The 21,345-nt window shown below is 38.6% G+C and overlaps 1 protein-coding gene across 2 annotated transcripts in view; it reads left to right on the top strand.

Moving 5' to 3' along the window:
* Positions 1-21,345, top strand: part of HS2ST1 (heparan sulfate 2-O-sulfotransferase 1) — a 160,797-nt gene that overhangs the window by 128,636 nt on the left and 10,816 nt on the right. For both annotated transcript variants that reach the window (XM_039255745.1, XM_039255744.1), the window contains exons 2-4: positions 1,715-1,953; positions 12,297-12,382; positions 19,369-19,507. In XM_039255745.1, the coding sequence (XP_039111676.1) occupies positions 1,715-1,953; positions 12,297-12,382; positions 19,369-19,507 (464 nt within the window). The remainder of the gene's footprint in view (positions 1-1,714; positions 1,954-12,296; positions 12,383-19,368; positions 19,508-21,345) is intronic.

The raw sequence follows: 21,345 nt of genomic DNA, 5'->3' as shown, positions 1-21,345 counted from the left end.
CCACACTGTCAGCGCAGAGCCTGATACGGAACTAGACCTCATGAATTGTGAGATCATGACCTGAGCCAAAACCAAGAGTCAGACGCTTAACCAACCAAGCCACCCAGGCACCCATTTTTAAAAATATTTTTAATTAATTTTGTAGCTAATTTTCATAGCAGTGATTGGGTATGTAAAATTTTATAAGTAGATGGAGTAAATTACAAAAACTTAATATTGCAGATTTTCTTATGTATTCTGTCATTATGTATTCTCTAGGCAGAATGGGTACCCATTTATGAAATAGCATATAAAATCTTCTTTTCCAAATACTTGGTCTTAGAAAAACTAGTGAAAGTAAATTCAGCACTGTTGCTTGCAGGTGAATCTTTTAAAGACAATTTTATGCATGTCTGGGCTGCTTAGTGGAGACTTCTCATGCTTCTACCAGCACCTGAATGACAGCAGTACTGTTTTTATTTCCCATTGTGGAGAGAGACAGTGTGTGTCCATAACAATATCATAATAGTTTTAGACTATGATGACAGAAGTTGTTTGGGAGATAAGATTTCTTAAAAATTATTGAATATAATAATGTGTATAGGCTCTCAATAAATACTCTTTGAGTTTAACCTGAGACAACTTCCAAATACTATGTAAATGCCATTAGCCTCCTACATTACCTTGATTTATAGATCCATTTGGAAGCACTGTCAATTTGAAAAATATGCTTTCTATCATGTGGCATGTGCTTTTTTGTTTGTTTGTTTGTTTTATTTATTTCTGAGAGAGAGAGACAGTGTGAGCAGGGGAGGGTCAGAGAGAGAGGGGGATACAGAATCTGAAGCAGGCTCCAGGCTCTGAGCTGGCTGTCAGCACAGAGCCCGAGGCGGGGCCTGAACCCACAAACTGTGAGATCATGACCTGAGTCGAAGTCGGACGCTTAACCAACTGAGCCATCCAGGCGCCCTGGCATGTGCTTCTTAAAAGTCTGCCCTGCTTCCTTTCTCTTTCTATTTCTTCTTAGCCTCTTCTATAGATTGTCTCTATTTGCTCCTTAAATGTTGGTATTTCCTAAGATTTTGTCCCAGAGTCTCTCTCCCATGCTACATATTCTGGGTGGTTGCACTCATTTTAATGGTTTTCCCAGATGTCTTTCTTCTACTTGATTTGAGTTAGACGTACCGTAGAGTTTAAGGAGTGAACAGCCAGGACGTAGAATGTAATGCAACACCAAAAATAAAAAAGGGCTTGTGATGATGTCGTTTCTCCTCTTGTTACCAGAAATCACTCCAGCATTTATAACCACTGTCCTGCTACATTGTGATAAACCAGGGAGTCATTAAATCCTAAACAATAAATTTCAGAATCTTTAATTAAATTATAAATGACTTATTTTCTAAGTGCCTTTTTTACCATGAAGTTTAGTATTCCATGCAATCTGTCTTCGTGTGTTTGAGAATGAATTCAGGCTTTAGAAATTCTATTAAAATATCGAGTGACTTTTGAACTACACTGATCTCTGGTCCGTGGTATTCTAAACCTGATGACTATTTCTTCTGTTGTTCTGTATATGCATCTGTATTATCCTTCAAAGGTAACTTTGAGGTTTGGGTCTTCAGACATTTCATTGAGTGCTCTTACCGGTTTTTTGACTAGGACAGTTATGTTCTAGGAATGAGAAATTGTTTTCATTGTCTTTAAAAACTAAGTTGATCTCTGTTTTTCTCTGCAGAAAGGGCTATTGCAAGACATGAAGTGCGAGAAATTGAGCAGCGCCACACAATGGATGGTCCCCGGCAAGAGGCAGTGCTGGATGAGGAAGAGGATATGGTGATCATTTATAACAGAGTCCCCAAAACTGCAAGCACCTCTTTTACCAACATTGCCTATGACCTTTGTGCAAAGAACAGATACCACGTTCTTCACATCAACACTACCAAAAATAATCCAGTGATGTCACTACAAGACCAGGTAAGCACCAGGGGATGAATAACTGTGTTCTGGTGCTTCCTCACCCCTAGCTTGTATCTCAAGAGGGAGAAACAGTTTCAGGGGTATGTGTGCTGATCCAGGGAACTGGAAGTCTCTTGGGGGAAGGACCTAACAAACCTTTCTATACTTCTACATTTTTCACAGTGTTTGATACGTTTCCTTGCATATTATATGTATTCAGATATTTGCAAAACTTAATTTATTATTATTAGCTTTGAATTTTTGAAGAGAAAATCATTCTTTTTAATATGATGTCCTGTTAAAAATATGAAATTTGTTTTTAGCAAGATACCCTGCAGTAAAAATCATTCTTTTGTTTCATTTTGTGATGGAGAAATCTATTTCTCTCTCTCTCTCTCCCCCCCACTCCCCCTCCCTCTCCCTCTCTATTTCTGAGAGAGGGGGACACAGAATCTGAAGCAGACTCCAGGCTCTGAGCTGTCAGCACAGCTGTGTTCACATCCAAGTACCTGTGTTCTATATCACTCAGTTTCATGACCAACCTCCTGAACTTCATCTTATCTGAACTAGTAATTTATATAATATTAGCTACAAACTTCTGGAGAACAGGAATTGAGGCTTATATTTTTAACATAATCTTGCCTTTTAAGTTGTCAAGAAACTTCAGGTAAACAAATGGATAGATATGAAGTAGATTTAAGAAAAGTGGATGACATTATCTCATGAAAAAAAAATTACTTATTTCTTTAGCAGTGGTAGGACACATTTTCTCCGCACCTGGAGTTCTGACTGTAATTGTAAACAAGTAGAATTCTCTATAAATATTGAAGGGAATGGGAATTGGGCTCGATGAGGAGAAACGATAATATTTGAAAATGCTGTGTAGGTTTAAATACCATATTGCAGTAGCCTTATTAGAAAGGTTTGTGATAATCAGACAGTTAAGAATGTAGTTCTCTGTTTGAAAACAGCTGAACTTGTTTTATTTGTTACAGAATCGACTCTAATCCCACTCTTAAGCATACTTATAATCTTTACCCAGAAACAAGAAAGTAACACTGTTACACAAGGCTAAGGATTGTTTTCTTAGAGAGCTTTTTGTAAAGGCTAATAGTATATGGCATATTATCTGCCCATATAATTCTTTTTTTTTTTTTAATATTTTATTTATTTCTAGGAGAGAGAGCGTGAGCAGGGGAGGGTCAGAGAGAGAGGGAGTCTCAGACTGAAACAGGCTCCAGGCTCTGAGCTGGCAGTCAGCACAGAGCCCGACGCGGGGCTCGAACCCACGAATCGTGAGATCATGACCGAAGCCAAAGTCAGACGCTTAACCGACTTAGCCACCCGGGCGCCCCTCTGCCCATTTAATTCTTGACTCTCTGCAATATCCTCAATTACTCTTTTTCATAAAACCAAAAATCTACATCCATCAGCCAAACTAAATAATTCTTCTGTAAATGAGAAGAAACATGAGCTTATTTAGCTAAGTGGGTCATAAAAACTATTCATTAGGTAATACTGTATCTCTCAAGGGAAAGTATACTAAATAATCAGTTTTTATATAGTATGTGGTAGATTTTAAATTTCTTGCCTAATTTCTTTTCAAAATGTATCTTGGTTTAAAAGGAATAACCCTTAATATTCACACAGTAATTTTATATTTATTTAGTAGTATCTTTTATTTTTTATTTTTTTAAGTTTATTTTGAGAGGGAGGGCCGAGGGGCAGAGAGAGGGGGAGAGAGAGAGATTCCCAGGCGGGCCTCGAACTCACAGACTGTGAGATCATGACCTGAGCTGAAATCAAGAGTTGAATGCCTAACTGACTGAGCCACCCAGGAGCCCCAGTAATATTTTTTAGAAAAGGAAAGTTACCTTGCTTATTTTGTGTCCAGCATTACAAAGTTTTATGGCAGCTACACGATGTCTGACATTGACTTTTTTTTTTTTTTTAATGAAGTAGGAATATGGAAGCTCTCCACATATGTTTACAGGCATCATGTAGTGATACATTTTCCCAGTTACAGTTGGAGGAGATAAAGCTTCTGGTTTTCTTTCAGTAGCTCATGAGTTACATGTAGACCAAAAAAACAAAACAAAACAAACACATTAGAAGAGAAGCACTATCTTTTTAAATTATTTTAAATGTTTACTTATTTTTGAGAGAGAGAGACCAAGCACAAGCAGGGGAGGGGCAGAGAGAGAGGGAGACAAAGAACCGGAAGCAGGCTCCAGGCTCTGAGCTGTCATCACAAAGCCCAACGTGGGACTCGAACCCATAAACTGCAAGATCATGACCTGAGCTGAAGTCGGTTACTGAGCCACCCAGGCGCCCTGATAAACACTGTATTAAAACCAGTTGGATTACATGATGAACAGCACTTAAAACATCTTTGTGTAGAGAAATACTCTTTAGCTCCAGTTCTTTCCTAGATGTATTTTATATGTACCATACTAGACATTGTGCTAAATTGTTCACATGCTTAATTATTTTTCTCAAAAATTTTAGAGGCAAAGTCCAAATATTTTGCGTCTGATATAAAGCTGGTGAGTGGTAATAGCTATTTATGCATATTCTATCATCCTGAGAAATAGCTGTGAACTCTGCTTTCAAGTTTTCATTTATTTATTGAGTATCTAATATATACAGAGATTGTGCTATATATTCTTTGTTGAAATAGGAAAGAAATAAAAAGCAAGGCCACATCTTTGAAGGAGCTTATTTATAATTTACTAGAAACATAAAACATAGATGCAGGAACCATAAGGACTATTTAAAGAAAAGATCTGGGGCACCTGGCTGGCTCAGAAGAGCATGCAGCTCTTGATCTCGGGGTTGTGAGTTCAAGCCCTACGTTGAATGTAGAAATTACTTAAAATCTATTTTAAAAAGGGGGGAGGGAATATCACTTTATGATATGCCCGCTACATTATCAATGCAAAATGTTTCTCACAAGAATGTTTAATCTGGACTTAATCTTGAAAAAACAGGTAAATCCATCTTGTTGGAACATTTTCTAGAGTAAACAGCTTGAACTCTTCTGAAGTATCAATATCAAGGCAACTAAACAAAGTATGGCTGGGGTCGGGTCAGGACAGCCCTCTCTAGAGGTGAGGAGACTAAAGAGACATGAAAAATAAATGTAATGTGTGATCTATAACTGGATCTTTGATCAAAAATGTCTGCTACTTGTTTTCAAATGGTTCAGAAAAAAGTAAGTGTGTGTGTGCATAAGGAAAGAGAACAAAAAGGTAAGCAAAGGCGGCAAAAGGTGAAGTTAGTGAATCTTAGTGCATGAATTTGTAGTGGTTGACCCTATTATTCTTTCATCTTTTCTGTAGTTTAGGGAGTTTTTAGAATGAAGAAATCGGAATAAAAGAAGAGGGAAAGTTAGAACAAGGGAATGGAGAGGTGAGCATTTGAGAATATGAGACGTGGGAAGACAGCAATGAGAGTGAGCTGGAGTCAGGCTAGGGAGTGACATTTGTGAGGTGTGCTTTACTCAGTGAATAGGTAGGAATTGGCAAGAGACAGGTAGTCGTTTAGCTCTTGTAGTTGGAAAATGAAGTTTACTCTGCTATCCTGAGCGTGTCTCTACATTAAAGAATGTCTTGTCTTTAAGGTAACTGTCAAAGAGGTGTTAAGTGGCAACATCTTTTAGGATCTTTCTTAATTCTTTTCTACACTTATATGTTTAGGTTTGTGATCATATGTAACCCTTTTCTAAGCATTGAAAATACCCAGAATTTGCATTCTCTGTAGGACAACATAGTGATTTTCTTTCTTTTAATTCACTGTTAAGGTACCTTCTGGTCTTTTGCATTAGTGCCCATGATTTGATTAGTTGCAGTTACTGATTTTTCAAGCATCACTTTAGATGAGTGCTTCTTCACCTGTCATGTGTATATTAATCACCAGTTAAAATATAGATTCTGATTCAGAAGGACTAAAATGGAACTTGATAATCAGAATTTCTAAAAAGTCTTACCCCTGATGCCAAAACTGATTCTTCTGGTCCTTGAACTATAGTTTAAGTAGCAAAATATCTAGAACATGGTTCTTAGTGGGGTTATGAGCACATACACATTATAATCTTCATAGGATAGTGAAGCTTATCTTTAAATTCATATTCCAACCTCCCCAATGAAACTCCAGATTCCTTACCTGGACCAACAGGCTCTTTTAAGTCTAGTCCTTGTCCGTTGCTTTATTCTCTTGTTTCCTAGTCAGACCTGCCTTTTGGTTCATTGTTTGCACCAATCCTTTCCCACTTTAAGGCCTCTGCACTTACCATTCCGTCTTAGAATGTTCTGGTTTCTCATGATTGGCTTCATGTTATCCTTTTAACATTTCAGCTTAAATTTGGCCATCCTGTATATTAAATATTTCTCCCAAGTTACTGTGTACCATCATCATTCTTTCTGTATCTTTCTTATTACTTACTGATTTGTTTACCATTGGGTCTTTTCCTCTGTATAAGTTCCTAAAGGGCAGGGACCTTATGTTTTATTCATCACTGTATTCCTTGTGTTTAATTTAAAAAAATTATTTTTAATATTTATTTTTGAGAGAGTGAGCATGGGAGGGGCAGAGAAAGAGAGGGAGCAAGAGAATCCATAGAAGGCTTTGCACTGCCAGCACAAAGCCTGACGTGGGGCTCGAACTCACAGACTATGGGATCATGACCTGTCCCGAGTCAGACACTCAACCAACTGAGTCAGCCAGGTGCCCCAGTATTCCTTGTGTTTAGAATGGTGTCAGAGACATAGTACATATGCTCCATAAAAATTTTTTTTGAAAGAATGAATGAGAGAACAAGTGAATGAACTTAGGTTTGTTTCTTTTCTTTTCTTTTTTTTTTTAACATTTTTTATTTTTGAGAGAGACAGAGACAGAGTGCAAGCTGGGAAGGGTCAGAGAGAGAGGGAGATACAGAATCTCAAGCAGGCTCTAGGATCTGAGCTTTCAGCACAGAGCCCAATGCAGGGCTCGAACCCATGAACCATGAGATCATGATCTGATCTGAAGTTGGACGCTTAACCGACTGAGCCACCCAGGCGCCCCATGAATGAACTTAGGTTCTGAAAGGAGTTCTTAGTTGAGCATAATACCATTGATGATAATTACTGGCAGAACGAACCCCTCTTATTGATTCATTTCAGGTGATTGGAGACACACCCACTGTGCTCCTGCAAAGGAAAGATTGAACAACACAATTCTGAACTTTGGTGAAGATACTATGTTCTGTTGCGGCTGAACCTTTCTTATATTTTACCCAATTACTATTCACTTTTCCTTTTTGCATAGAAAACTTCCTCTCTAGTTAGGTCTCAAAAAACTACCCAGAGCTGTACAATGGATGTTTATTTTAAGTATAGGCACGAGTAGGAGTTTGGTATATAGTAATTACCCAAGTTAATAGTAGTATTCATTCACTAGGTGGTAATTACAAAGCTGGAATCTGGCCAGGATTGTCAGGATGACATTCCTACTTTTAGAGAGTGAAAACAAGTTCTTTCAGATAATCATAATGTTGAGATTAATTTTATTAAGAATGTAAGTCTAGGTACACTGTTGTGAGTTGGTGCTTTCTTAGCTTTTTCCTCCAGCACTGGTTCAGTCTGATTCCACTAGCACATAAATCACAGCACCACTCCCTACATTGCTTGTGTTTTCCCTAAAGGTCTCTTCTGATTACTTGCTAGCCTGACTCGGCTTGAGTTATAAAATCTGACAAAAATCACAGTTTCGGATCTGCTTCAGGCTAGCTATAAAAACATCTCGTTTCATGTAGTATATCTAACAACTGCTTCTGAAACATCTTTCTTGATCTCCTGTTTCAATCAGACTATGGAAATACTCTTTGAATAAAGCATTACAGTGACTTTATGTCTTCTCCCCAAGCCAGTCTTCAGGGTCTTCAGTTTCCTTAACTTCATTTGCTCCTGTTATTCTTTGCTCCTTTCGCCACCACTTTACCTTTCACTAGTGCCAAGTATAATGGGTAAAAGTCCATCTGGTGAATGGTGTAGAAGCTTATTCACCTAATCTCGATTTCCACTCACTCCTCTGTATTCCAGAGCCCCATCTCAATGTGTTGAGCAGAATGCCCCGTGGCAGAGGAAAGCCAGAGGAAAAACTGACAAACAAGGCGAATGGTGCAGGAGAGGTGAGGAGGCAGCCGGTGGTAGAGCAGGAGCCGCACTGGGGCTGCCTGGGAGACAGCGGGGATGGAGAGAGGAGGGGCAGGGAAAGCTCTGCTGAACTAAGAGGAGAAGGAGTGAAATTCATGCTTGGAAAAGGAAAGTTTTTAAAAAAGATGGTTACAGAATTTCAGTAGTATGTAAAGGAAAACCTGTAAATGCTCCAGATTAGTCGGAACCACGACTGCAACCTTATTGACATCACTTGTTTGCTTAGCACTTTCTTCCTTCCCTGTAAAGGGAAAGTATATCTCCGCTCAGCATCTTTTGATTTATTGCTGATGTAAATCAGCCACAGCTTTATTAGTGAGCCTTTAACACATTGCCTTGGTTAAATGTTGGTGAGATGGAAGAAAAACAAACACACGCACATATGTAGCCTACAGGATTGTCACGGTTGCGATTAGTGGAAGATTCTGTGTGTTTCGAGAGACTTTAACAGTGATAGTGTAGAGAATTTAAAAGCAATAATAACTCATGTGAATTTGCCTCAGAATGATTTTAGGAAATAAAATTCCAAAGTCTCACATAGACGTTTAAACCAGGTCCCTTAGTTTTGCCTGGCAGTGCTCAGCAACCCTTGAGGTCACCCCAGACACTGAAAAGGCAGGAATAAGTCAGCGGTCATCATTGAGAAATGGTTGTGTCCAATATGAGAGTGAACAGGGTGGATTGAAAGCCGAGATTATAAAGAATGTGATGAGGAAAATAAACAGTTTTCAGAGCTTTATGTATAGAGCTTTGAGACCTTTTGAATGATTGGACCTGAGAGATTTCCTCAGCAGTGGATAAATCCGAAATTCTCAGGTCCCAAGTTTGTCGATCAGAAACATGATACAAATGCTATTCTCCTTTTCACATCCTTCTGGGTTTTTTCCTCCTTGCTTACATTGAACAGTAATGTATTAAGGAAATTAGTGTGTGATATAGAAGGATGATTGGACCAAAACCTGCAGTATGTGGTTTCTGAGCTTCATGGTTTTTTTATGTATAAAATAAGGAGTACAGGATCTCCTAAGGCCCTTTCACATCTAAAATGGTGATTCTGTAAACAAGAGGGTTTGAGGTTGGTGACAGCAGTGGAAGATTCATACCTTGATCTCTCCTCTGCCATCACTAAACTCCACTGAGTCCAACTGGAAGGCACAACCCTTTTTCTACTTTCTATTAGCTTTAAAAAAAATTTTTTTTTAATGTTTAGCTTTGAGAGAGAGAGAGAGTGACAGAGCGTGAGCAGGGGAGGGGCAGAGAGAGAGAGACCCAGAATCTGAAGCCGGCTCCAGGCTCTGAGCTGTCAGCACAGAGCCCGACATGGGGCTGAAACCCACAACTGTGAGATCATGACCTGAGCTGCAGTTGGACGCTTAACTGACTGAGCCACCCAGGTGCCCCTCTGGTAGCTTTTAAATCGTGTTTCTTGGAATGCTTTGGTTCCGGTGTGCTTCACGCATCACTGTGAGTGGGTAGGAGGAGACTGAGTAGGCAGGGTTCATGCTGCCCTGTCCTCACTTCTGTGTTCTGTACCATGGGAGCTTCCAAGGTGATCTTTAAAAGTTCACTCCATTTCAGTACACTTTTTCCCCTTCACATAAAAGCAGTGAATATGACAGTATATCTTTGCTAAAGAGCTTTTATACACGTCAGCGCCTCCTTTGCAAAGCACTACAAAAACAGGCCTCATGTAAATAAAACCAAGCGGAAGCTCCGGCCGACCCACGCTGAAGGCGTGCTTTTCCGTTTGCTCCACTGACCTGCCATCATGTGGAGACTTGTTAGAAGTGCAGGATCTTGGGCCCCACTCCAGGCCTGCTGAATCCAAGTCTGCATTTTAACAGGAGTCCCAGATGATGCATTTGCACGGGGAGTTTGAGAAGCCCTGCAGCAGTCCAGATATTACCCAGCTTCCTGGGTTCTTCACCTCACGTTGAAGGACATGTGCTGGATGACGTATGTTCTTAGGAGGGTTCCGTTTAATCCTGACTGTCCTTAGGAGAGGGGGAGGAAAGAGGGATGCTTGACGTTTGTATTTATACCTAACTCCTATTTCCACCCGAGTCTTTTACCACAGTGTGCTCAGAGTTTGTACCATTGATCCTCTCTAGCATTTGGCTTATATAACACTATTTTCTCAGATTCCAATCTAGCATCTCCTTTCATTTCTCTCCTACACCATCACATTCACATTAAATCTAGGCTTCTGGGAAATAAAGCTGAGTTGCTAAATATGCCTTAAGTACCCTTAAGCCACCCATTTCCCATTCCTTTTCTCTTTTCCTTCTTTTCTGTTTCCCCCTCATTTTCGGCTAAATAATGGAACTGATTTTCACAGAACCAAAAGCTTCTATGAAATAATTTACCAGTAAGTGGCAGTTATAAGGACTTTTCATATTCAACATGTAAAATTTTTTAAGGATTCAGTTTTGGGGTTATCTAATTTTTCATTTTCTGTTTGTTTTTCATTTACCATTTGATATTTTTATTTGGTGCCTTCTTTGAAGAACAGATAAGAAATAACATAAGAACCTCAAATCACACATTTATTTGTTTTGGTTTTTTTTGGTGGGGAAAATCATAAATATCTGCTAAAATATCATTTTGTGGGTTTTTGTTTTTGTTTTTTTTGAGAGTAAGCAAGTGGAGGGGAGGGGCGGGAGAGAGAGAGAGAATGAGAATGAATCTCAAGCAGGCTCCACACTCTGCTTAGAGCCTGACACGAGTCTTGATCCCATTGGATCATGACCTGAGCTGAAGTCAAGAGTCAAACCGTCAACTGACTAAGCCACTCAGGTGCCCCGTAATTGTGTATTTTATCATCTAAATTGATAATGAATTGAAAAGTTTACCCATAACTGATAATTTTGTCATCTACATTCAGTTTTCACATTTAAGGATGTGTGTGTGTGTGTGTGTGTGTGTGTATAAGATAATATGATAAAGTTCATATCACTTCTCTTCCAAGAACTCTGTTATTTCTCTTAGCGTATGAGTTATTAATGCTTTCCCTAAAAAATAAATTTCCCCAGAACCTTCTCTTTCTCCCTAGTTCACATTCTATGAAATATAGCTGCTTCTGCACTGTCATGTGCTCTGCCTTACCAACAGGCTTTTTCTAGGAGGCAGCCATCATCATTCATTGCTATTAATTTATTGACTAATCTGGTAGAAGTGGTCCAGAATATCTCCATATGACTAACTCTATTCGAAAATGTAAATGAAAGGGTTGATAAATTGTCAGAAGTATGCAATTGATAGGCCTGTGCTTTAGAGGCTGTGGTCAGAGCTTGTGGATGCTTTCAGTGCAGTTAGGGTGGTGGGCCCTGTACTCCTCAGCTCTTCTTTACCCCCAACCCCTCCCTCACACTATATCTAGTCCCTAGAAGAGATTCTTAACCACATGCTGTTTATCGTGCAGAAATTTGCTTATCAAAAATATATACCATTTTTCTTTGAGAAATTGTGTATCACTGCTTTTGTAGCTGGTGATACTTAGACTTATCAAGTTCTGTATTAACCAGTTTTTAAATTTTTTTAAAATATATTCACAGTAAAAGAATTTTTACATTAACCAATCTGTTGCATACTTTTAATTCCAGCAAATCAAAATAGTGATTGTGAGATATTTCGGTTTTTAAAAAATTTTTCTGTATCACATCTCTAATTTTGTTAATTTTTTTTTATCAACAATCTTATGGTATCTGCTCTTAGTTCTTTAAAGGTCTTTCATGATCATCATCTTTAATCATTTTGGTTTAAGGATTACTTTTTGTTTCATTTGTTGAGCCAGTAATAAGTATGGTTTTTTATGAATAATGAGTTTCTGGGAGTAAAAAACAGGTTTGGGCATGTGTGTTGGTACCCACCCTTCCTCACGCCTTGTGGATTACTCACCGTGCAGCATTGTAAACGATTGCACTGTGTGGGTTTGTCAGGATTCTCTCTCACTCTTTTCCGAGTGTGGTGATAATCGCTCTCTCTGTGATGAATTGGTCATTATGGATCACACTGCGCTCTCCTTAGTTGAAACCTGTGTTTCAAGCTCTGTAATTGTCAAACTGGTGTGATTTGTTTTAAAAGCCTAAATGGAAACTATTTTACGATCATCAAATTTCATTTTTCTTTAAATTGAACTTAAGTAATGAGTGTGTTCTCCTGTTTTAGGTTCGCTTTGTAAAGAATATTACTTCCTGGAAAGAGATGAAACCAGGGTTTTATCATGGACATGTATCTTATTTGGATTTTGCAAAGTAAGTTATACCTAAAATAACACACTAAAGAATGCTTTGTACCTTCGCAACCTAAAAAGACACAAATTTATTAAATTGCTATTATTTTGATTTTTAAAAAATGTGCTGGCTTGCCTTTGCCACTTTTAGAGATGTAATTTAAATACACCGTCTAGTGTTTTACTGCCCTCTAGTGTTCATAAATTGAAAATTGTCATATTAATTTTGGAAATTCAAAGTAGACTAAATGCAGGCAGTACTCTTTAAAGTTATTTATCATTATTCTGTTTATGTGTCTTGTACAACCAAATGACACTATTTTAGGAGAGACCCACATTTTAATCTAGAGGCCAGTCAGATTTTGACTTACCACATCAGTGACTGAGAACTGAGAAAGCAGAGAACCCCATCACCCAGGTTTTGGTTACTTACTGCCTCTGTGTTTCAGCCAAGGTATAGTAAAGTATATACTTTCTTTTGGGCCACTTTGTTTTCGCATTAAAATTGTGGTATATTCAAAAGAGACTCTTAAAAAGATGGTGATCTTCCTTTATAGTGATTTGTCTGAAATAAGATAAATAACTCTCACTTTCCATGTTTTTGGGATGGAATGGGTGTAGGGTATTCCTGTCATAAATCTCTCAAGAAAAGTTCATGAAACTCCAAGCCTCTGCACGGTACGCAAGTCCCGTGTGGCTCCCCCTGGAGTCTGTGCTATGTTAAGGTACGGTTCCAAAAACTGGGCACAAGGAATATTCTAAATATGAGTTACGTTGTGAGTCCATTTGAATGTTTTTTCTATAGCACATAGAGTAGCATTATATAGTAAAATCTTTCCCCCAATAACCTGTACTAACTTCAAAGACATACCTAAAATGTGTTTTTAAAATGATTTAAGCTCAGACCTGGTCCCCCCAGTGATTTATTTCATTAGCAGTCATGACTTCCAACTAATATACTCTCACATATTTGTCAACCTCAAAGAACATTCTGTGTAAGATTTGAAAATTAAATTGATATTCCAGTCTTTTTAACTTCTTAAATTTCAAAAGAGTTGAATGAATTATTACTGATTCAGATACTAAACCTTAACTTATTTAAAAGCATGTAATTAAAAGGGTATCTCTGAAGTATTACATACATGAAATAATCTATTCTTATTTCCAGCTCCACAGTACTCAAGATGTTTCAATAGAATGGTAGCTTTAAAGTTAGATGTACATTTTTCTGTAAATAATTCATAATGCAATATTGAAAACATTTTATAGGCAGCTTTAAAATAAACTAATTATTTTTTCCTTGCAGAGGCGCTGAACCAATTTCATAAACTCGATTCATATGCATATTTTCCCTGAGGGCTGCATTATCCTTCAATTGAATGTTTGTTACCCTTTCACCTAAATGATTTATTTTTTCCACATACAGCTCCGTTTCTAATACTTGAGGTTTCCATTATTAAAATAATATATTGAGTCCTTTTGCTTTTGGCAAAAGTCTTGTACTTGAAGCTCTGGTATATGCCAGGGTTGTTGCAGTTGAAAAAGGATAAATTTTCTTGAAAAGATTATAATCTCATTTATTAAATACTAACACGAATGATTAAGATTCTGAGTTTTTTCATAATGGGTCTCATGCTATTGGAGGTGAAAAATATTGTGAAAAATTTCAGTGGACTTTTAAGAGATTTTAAACAAATACCTAAAAGAAATCACCTGGAGGAAATGTATTTTGATATATGTCATCAAGAACTATTCTAGATGTAAGTAGTATCTTTTAAAACACATCTTAGTGTGACAGGCATACCTACCATGCATGACTAAGGAAGAGGAAAGAAACATAACCTTACTAATTTTTAAAATACTTTATTCTTCAAAATGTATTCTTGACTGCCATAGTACTTTGTGGAGTCCATTAAAATACTTGCCTAGGGGCACCTGGGTGGCTCAGTTGGTTAAAATACTTGCCTTTAGGAGAAAACAGTTGAATTTGGTGAAAGAAATATTTAATCACATAGCTTTTCATATGTCTCAAAGGAGTCCCTAAAAAGCATATAAACTCAGTGTATCCCGGGGAACCCAGGAAGCAAGATAAAGAAATAAAAAATAATAATGGTTTCTGGTTTAGACCAATCACTGAGAAACACACATTTTATTTGTAAGCCTATATGTGCTCAATCCATGTTTTGGTTTTATTTCTCTGGTTTTATTCAGAACTTTAGCTTAATAACAGAAATGTATCTTTGTTCCACGTTTGTATCTCTGTTCTGTCTTTCTCCTTTCTGTCTTAGTCTTATTCTTGATTTTTTTATTCTCAAATTTTTTTAGCATATTTCCTAGTTCTTTTTAGTGTTCATTTACTTTTTGTTTTCTATTCATTTGGTGAACAACATAATTTTAAAGTAATGCAGCTATGGTCATGAATGTCATAAATGTAGAAATTTTCCACTTAAAAATTGTGTAGTAGTATAAAGTTGAATAAGTTCTAGTTCTTGCCCTCACTGAGTTCTCTGAAGCCCCATTTTTTTCTGTAATTATGTTGTATTATAAGCAGTGAAAATATTACAAATCACCCTCTCGTTTAAATTCATATTCCCAACCAGCACCATCCACTTTGATTTTCTTCAGATTTTACAAAATAAAAACATTAGAACATCTCTTTGGTTTATTTCAGTGACATTTTCCTTTACAGTGAATAGTATTCAGCTAAAAGAAAACTGTGTTAATGCTGGTTTTGATCGGTCTGCTGAAATTGTCTATGATCTCACTACCTGTGGATGGCATGTCAGTATCTGTCTTAGATATTTGGAGAGGATTTTTGATATAGCAGTTTTGTTTAGGTACAGGTCGGGTGTGTGCCTTAGTACATGTTAGGGTTGTCCCAGGAAAGAGTATGGGTTTTTATCACTGTCACTTGGTCTCTCCATATCACCCCTGTTGTCTTTTTCAGAACAATTAAGGTGAATCAGTAAAGAGCAGATATGTCAGGACAAGAGACACATAACTGAGTGCTTCACTAGGTCTGAGGTGTACCCGAGAGAGTAATAAAGAGACAATATTTTAGGCCTAATATAGTTTGTTGGTGTCTAGATTTATGTGAAATTGTCCCTCTTACCTTGTACTTCTCTCCTGAGCCGGTTGAAGTTGGCACCGTTTTCTTTCACTTTCAACAAATAGGTCACAACCCTAGAGGAACGCCCCTTAAATTATTTTGATCGTTACAGGCAATATGCGAGAGTTGCCTCTTTATTGACCTCGTGCCGCCAGCCTTTCTACAGCAGTGACCCTGTAGCCCGCGAGGGAGCCGGCTCTGAAGCCAGCGGGTCCCTTACCAGCACGTTACTTCAGGTCTGCGTTTTCCCCGTTTGTAGAGTGAAGATAATTAAAGTGGCCACTTGGTGGTGGTTGTGAGGATTAAATATGATAATGTATGTGAAGCAGTAGCTTCGGTGTCTCACACAAAGCAGTGTTACGCTCTTTTCAAATTCTGTCTCCTTTCAGTTACCACGTCGTCTTACTGGTGTTTCTTTCCCCTACCGGAGTCTGTGCTGGCCCCCCTTACTGCCACCTAAGGCCCTGCACAGGCTCTTGCCTCCTTGCCTCCATGATTCCCTTTGGGGAAGTTTAACATTGTTACTCATCAAGCCATCGAAGCCAGAATCGCTCATTTACCGCAGCACCTGTGTATTCCTGATGCCACCCCACCTCTCCTCACTGCTGAGCGCGCTGTCCCACACAGAGGCTTGCCAGCTGGCCGCTGCCCAACAGTCTCTTCGGTGTAATTCTGTGATGTTTGACCCTCGTGTGTCTGGCACCGTGCCGAACACTAGTGACAAAGCCTTGAACGAGAGGGAAGCAGTCCTGCCCTCACAGAGCTTTCACTGTTCACACCCGACGTGGCAGTGCCGTGTATTTGAAATGGTACCGTTTCCTCTTTTGGAACGTTGGGAAAAAACATTTTACTGCATTATTGGTTTTATAGTGTTATGAGTTGTTCACTTGATAAAATGCCTCCCAATTCTAATCAACAACCCACAACTTTAATATTGTAATAACGTTTTACAAAAGGGTTCTCTATAGTTTTCAGTATTTCTACGTGAACACAAATTTTAGTGACCTTGAATTATTTAATGGTGAGAAAAGTACTGGAGCTGAAGACAGCTGACCACTTTTTACACACAAAACAGTTCTTGTAGAATAGAGCCTATTTGTAAGGTAGAAACTTCCTGTTTAGTTAATTTTCAGTAATTCAGAGGCTGAAAGAATCAAGTTATCCAGGCACCTTGCTTTTTCTCTTAGCTATAGTCTCCTTCACAACTCATTTGCTTAAGGATTAAGTATAAAACATTTACAGAATGCCTGCTGTGTGTAAGACACTGATTGCAGTAGGCAGAAATAAGAGGGAGACGTGGTTGGTTAGTTTAGCTATATGCTTTCTAGTGCCTTTGGAAAAAGCTTTTAATACGAAGGGAAATTTAAATTCTAAGCTATTTGCTAAAAAGAAGGTTTCTGTGGACATACGAGGAGTGGTTTAAAAGAATAAGCAACTTTCATTGGTCTCTTCCCAGAGTCCTACAACCCAGGCTTAGTTTTATCATTTCTCATTGTGTTTCCTATTTTGAGAGATTGCTAATATTTTTCTAATCTTTCAAATTAGTCCTAATTAATCAATGGGCAAGTATTTATGTATCCTAGGCCCTGGGAAATCTATAAGAGAAGCATAGGGTCCTGGGCCTGTTCCCAAACAGCTGATCATGGCACCGAGGAGAAAAGACCTTTAGGATAAACACGAGTAAGACAGGCAGTGGGGGGAACTGCTGGAGAGCAGTAGCTCCCGGGCGCAGGTGTCCGTGAAGGCAGAGAAACCGTGTGCCACTGGCTGCCGAGACTTTACTAGATTGCATTATGGGCCCTCTGCGCTTTACTCCAAGACAGCAGCCAGTGGTTGTTTTTTCCCCTCCTGCTTTTTTGAGATATATTGATATACATTGTGTAAGTTCAAAGTTTACAATGTGTATGTAGTAAAGTGTTTGCCACCTTCGCCTCACAGAATTACCATCTTATTATTGTTGCTGTTGTTAGGATGAGAACTTTTTAAAAATCTATTCTCATAGCAACTTGCAAGTTTACCATATAGTAAACTGTAAGCCCCCATGCTGTCCGTTTACATCCCATGTCATCGTGATGCTTCCCTGCTGACCCAGTCAGGCTGCCCTCCTGATGCGTATAAAGATCTCCAGGGCTCACATGATCTGCATTTCCTCCACCCCACCCCTTCTCGCTCCTCTTTCTGATTGTGCTGCAGCCAGGCCCGTCTTGCTCTTCCTTGAAAACACCCGGCACTTAGCTGCTTCAGGGGCTTCGCACTCCTGGAGTTTCGTCTTCCTGGAACACTTTCATCAACTTGGCTCCCTTCTCTAGTCTCCTGATACCACTGAGGCCTGCCTGGAAAACCTGATTTTGACTTGTACTCTCCCCGCCTCTCCTCGCAGTCCCTGTTCCCTTCCCTTCATTCCTTTCCTTAGTACTTTTTCCCATGTTTATATTGTCTCTACCAAGTACAGTGTTGGCTCCACAAAGACAAGGAATTTTTCTTCCCACTGCTGTACTTCTCATGTTAGAATATGCTGGCACCTACAAAAAAGTATTTCTTTAAATGAATTAATGTGATAGAAAAAATAGAAATATGAGGCTGGCATTCTGGTTAAGGAAGACCGAATAAGCAAAGGCACGTAAGATGAAATAGAAGTAACTGTGATATGTTGGGGGAGGCAGAGGAGGTAGGCCTAAGCATCACAGGCTTCTTCTTTGAGACAGTTAAAAATACACTTAGGTCAAAAAGGTGGTGCCGAAGACATAGGCCAGCAGACGTTAGCAGCCAGGCAAAGGAGTTTGGGTTTGATGTCAACATAAATAGTAGTTATTTCATGTTCCTAAGAAGTGATCTAATAAATGGTGTTTTAGGACTATCAGTTGGGAATTGGTCTGGAAGGTAGACTGCAAGGGAGAGACACTGATGCAAGAAAGCCAACAAGGTTATTGCAGTACTGCAATCCGGAGACCTTGGGACGGGGCAGTGGTGGAAAGGAAGGGAAATGATGAGGACAGGTCAGATCTGTGGGGAAGCCAACAGCAGGAAAAAATCAAAAGGGCTTGGTAACTTAAAAAAAAAAAAAAAAAAAACCAGAAAAAACCCCCCACACTTTAGTTAATGTGTTTAGTTATCGTAGCACTTTTTAAAATAGAAACTATACTTGAACAGTTCCAAACCGTACAAACTGTATGGAGCTTCTCCTCTCAGTGAGTTTCTTATTTCTCTGTGGAATCTCGTATCTTGCAGCATCCTGTAAATAAAGATTAAATAAAACATTAAAAAATAAAAAAACAAAAGGACTTGGTAACTGTACTGAGTGAAGAATAAAGGAAAGTAGATGTCACACTGAGGTTTCAATCGGAGACAAGTGAGGACTGTAGACCAGAGGGCAACTGGACGATTCTGGGTGCTGCACGGGCTGCTAACGTAAAAGGCTTCCGTGTTTCCTTTGTTCCTTCAACTCTGTCTCATTCCCCAGGGAAGCAGTGCTGAAACTGCATCCCTTTCACTCTTGCCTTTAAAATCAGCAAGAGCAGAAGGTAGACTCCAGTGGGCACGTTGTGTGACTTAAGACCGCTTCGGCCGATAACGTTTGTCTGGTTTGGTGGGCCGGAAATGAGAAATCATTACTACATGAAATCAAAATGTTTTATGTAATTCTTGCCAGTAAAATTAAAAAAAATTTTTTTTGTTTAAATTTCCCTTCTTTGTCTTCAGCACTGAGTTTTAAATTCTTATCTCCTATCTGTTTTATAACAAATAATCATAAGCTGTTTCCTAACCTGCACATATTCTATTTCGTTTAAATAAGCTCACCTTCTTTCCATATAGAATTAATACCTCAAACTTACAATTTCAGGATGCCCCAAAACAAATGACAATATGGATTTCACCTTTTACATTTTGTTCTGTTTCAGATTTGGTGTGAAGAAGAAGCCAATTTACATTAATGTCATAAGGGATCCTATTGAGAGGCTAGTTTCTTACTATTACTTTCTGAGATTCGGAGATGATTATAGACCAGGTTTAAGAAGACGAAAACAAGGAGACAAAAAGGTAACGTTTTAGTTTTAAGATGTTTATGAAGGTAATTGTTTATCAACTGCAACGAACAGTTGCCTTTAAAAATTTATTATATATTATAAAGGAACTACTAGCTTATTGTAGAAATTTTGAAAAGAACCCAAAAGTATAAAGAAGCAAAAGTAAACTATAGTTGGTATTTTGGAGTCCACATAATTTTTGGTCATCTAAAAAAATTTTTTTACCTCAGTTCCAGGGCTGACTATTTCTTTTATAATAGTCTTAACTAACCATTTTCTATGAGACCATTGTACTTATTCTTTCATATGATGGCTTCGAGTATGTACTTCAGTCCCCTTAGTCTTAAATGGTGGCAGTTGGATTGATTTGTGCTCATTGGTTTGGGAACACTGTAAGCAGCTGTTTTCTTCAGGCAAGATGAGAATAACAGGAGAGCTCTTACTTAGCATGTTCAGATTTGGGTTGTCTTCTATTTAATGCTCCTCCAGAGTAGCACCAGAGTGATTTTTCTGAGAAACCAAACTGATTTGTCACCTTTCTGGTGGAACACCTTGACTGGGACCCCACTGCTTAACAAGTTTGCCGAAGGCACGGTAGATACAATCTGACGTAACCCAAGACCGACTTCTCCTGCCTCATTTTCCATCAGGCGCCTGGTGCTTCAACCACATGAAATGTCGCTGTCCTCCAAACTTATTATTCCTTCATAATTCTGGCACATGTGTTGTCCCCCATATTTAGAATATCTCTCCTGGAAATATTACTCTGGAAAACAGTCCACTTTGAAGGTCCAGCTCAAATGTTAGCTCTTCGACAAAGTCTCTTATGGTGCCCCACAGGCAGTTAGTCATGTCCTTTTTAAGGCTCCCAGGGCACTCCATTCAGACCCTTTTGTAAAGCATTTATTTGTGGTATTTGAGTTATTTGTTTACACATATGTCTTCTCCAAAAGCTTGTAAACTCCTTGAAGCAGGGGCTGCATTTCATTCATCCTTGTTTCCCCAGTGTTTAGCACAGTGCCTAGTTCATCTGTTAAGTGCCTAGCAAATTAGTTGAATGAGTGAATTCTGCACGTTTTAAATTATTAAAGTATTGCATGATCATGATAGATACTGGATATAATAATTAACACCCAACAGTTTTTCTCTTAAGTTAGATGAGCCTTCTGTGTCACATGAGCAGGTGATTTGTTTTTAAAATTTACTTTCTTTATAAAATCTAATAATATAACTCTTTTGTGACCTGGTACTTCAGAATTTATTGATAGTTATTTCTAAATTCACCTTAATGCTTCTTCCTCCTTTTCTTCCTTAATTTTTTAACGTTTTTATTTATTTCTGAGAGACAGCGTGAGCAGGGGAGGGTCAGAGAGAGAGGGAGATACAGAATCTGAAGCAGGCTCCAGGCTCTGAGCTAGCTGTCAGCACAGAGCCCGACGTGGGGCTCGAACCCACAAACCATGAGATCATGACCTGAGCTGAAGTTGGACACTTAACTGACTGAGCCACCCAGGTGCCCCTTTCCTTCCTTTTTTAAAAAAAAAAAAATTAGCCTTCTCATTTACACTATTTTTACTCAGTAAATGTTAGTACTCATCTCTCTCCTTTGACCAAAAGAATATTAATGTCAGTAGGGAAAAGATTTGCGGTCACATAGGTTCCTACATTCACTGTCTATCGCTGTCAGCCCTGGATACCATGCTTTAGTGGTTCCTGCCCTATGTAGTTTGGGGAATTAGGTAATAATAACGCTTCATGTAACAGTAATAGTTCACATCTATTGAGTGCTTATTGTGCATCAAGCACTTTTTAAGTTATATAGACGTATTTTTTCAGGTAGCCTGTACAACA

This window comes from Hyaena hyaena, unplaced genomic scaffold (assembly GCF_003009895.1).
Source record: "Hyaena hyaena isolate Hyena2069 unplaced genomic scaffold, ASM300989v1 scaffold_544, whole genome shotgun sequence".
NCBI lineage: Eukaryota > Metazoa > Chordata > Mammalia > Carnivora > Hyaenidae > Hyaena > Hyaena hyaena.
The sequence above is the reverse complement of the archived record's forward strand: the minus strand, read 5'-3'. Positions and strand labels throughout refer to the sequence as shown.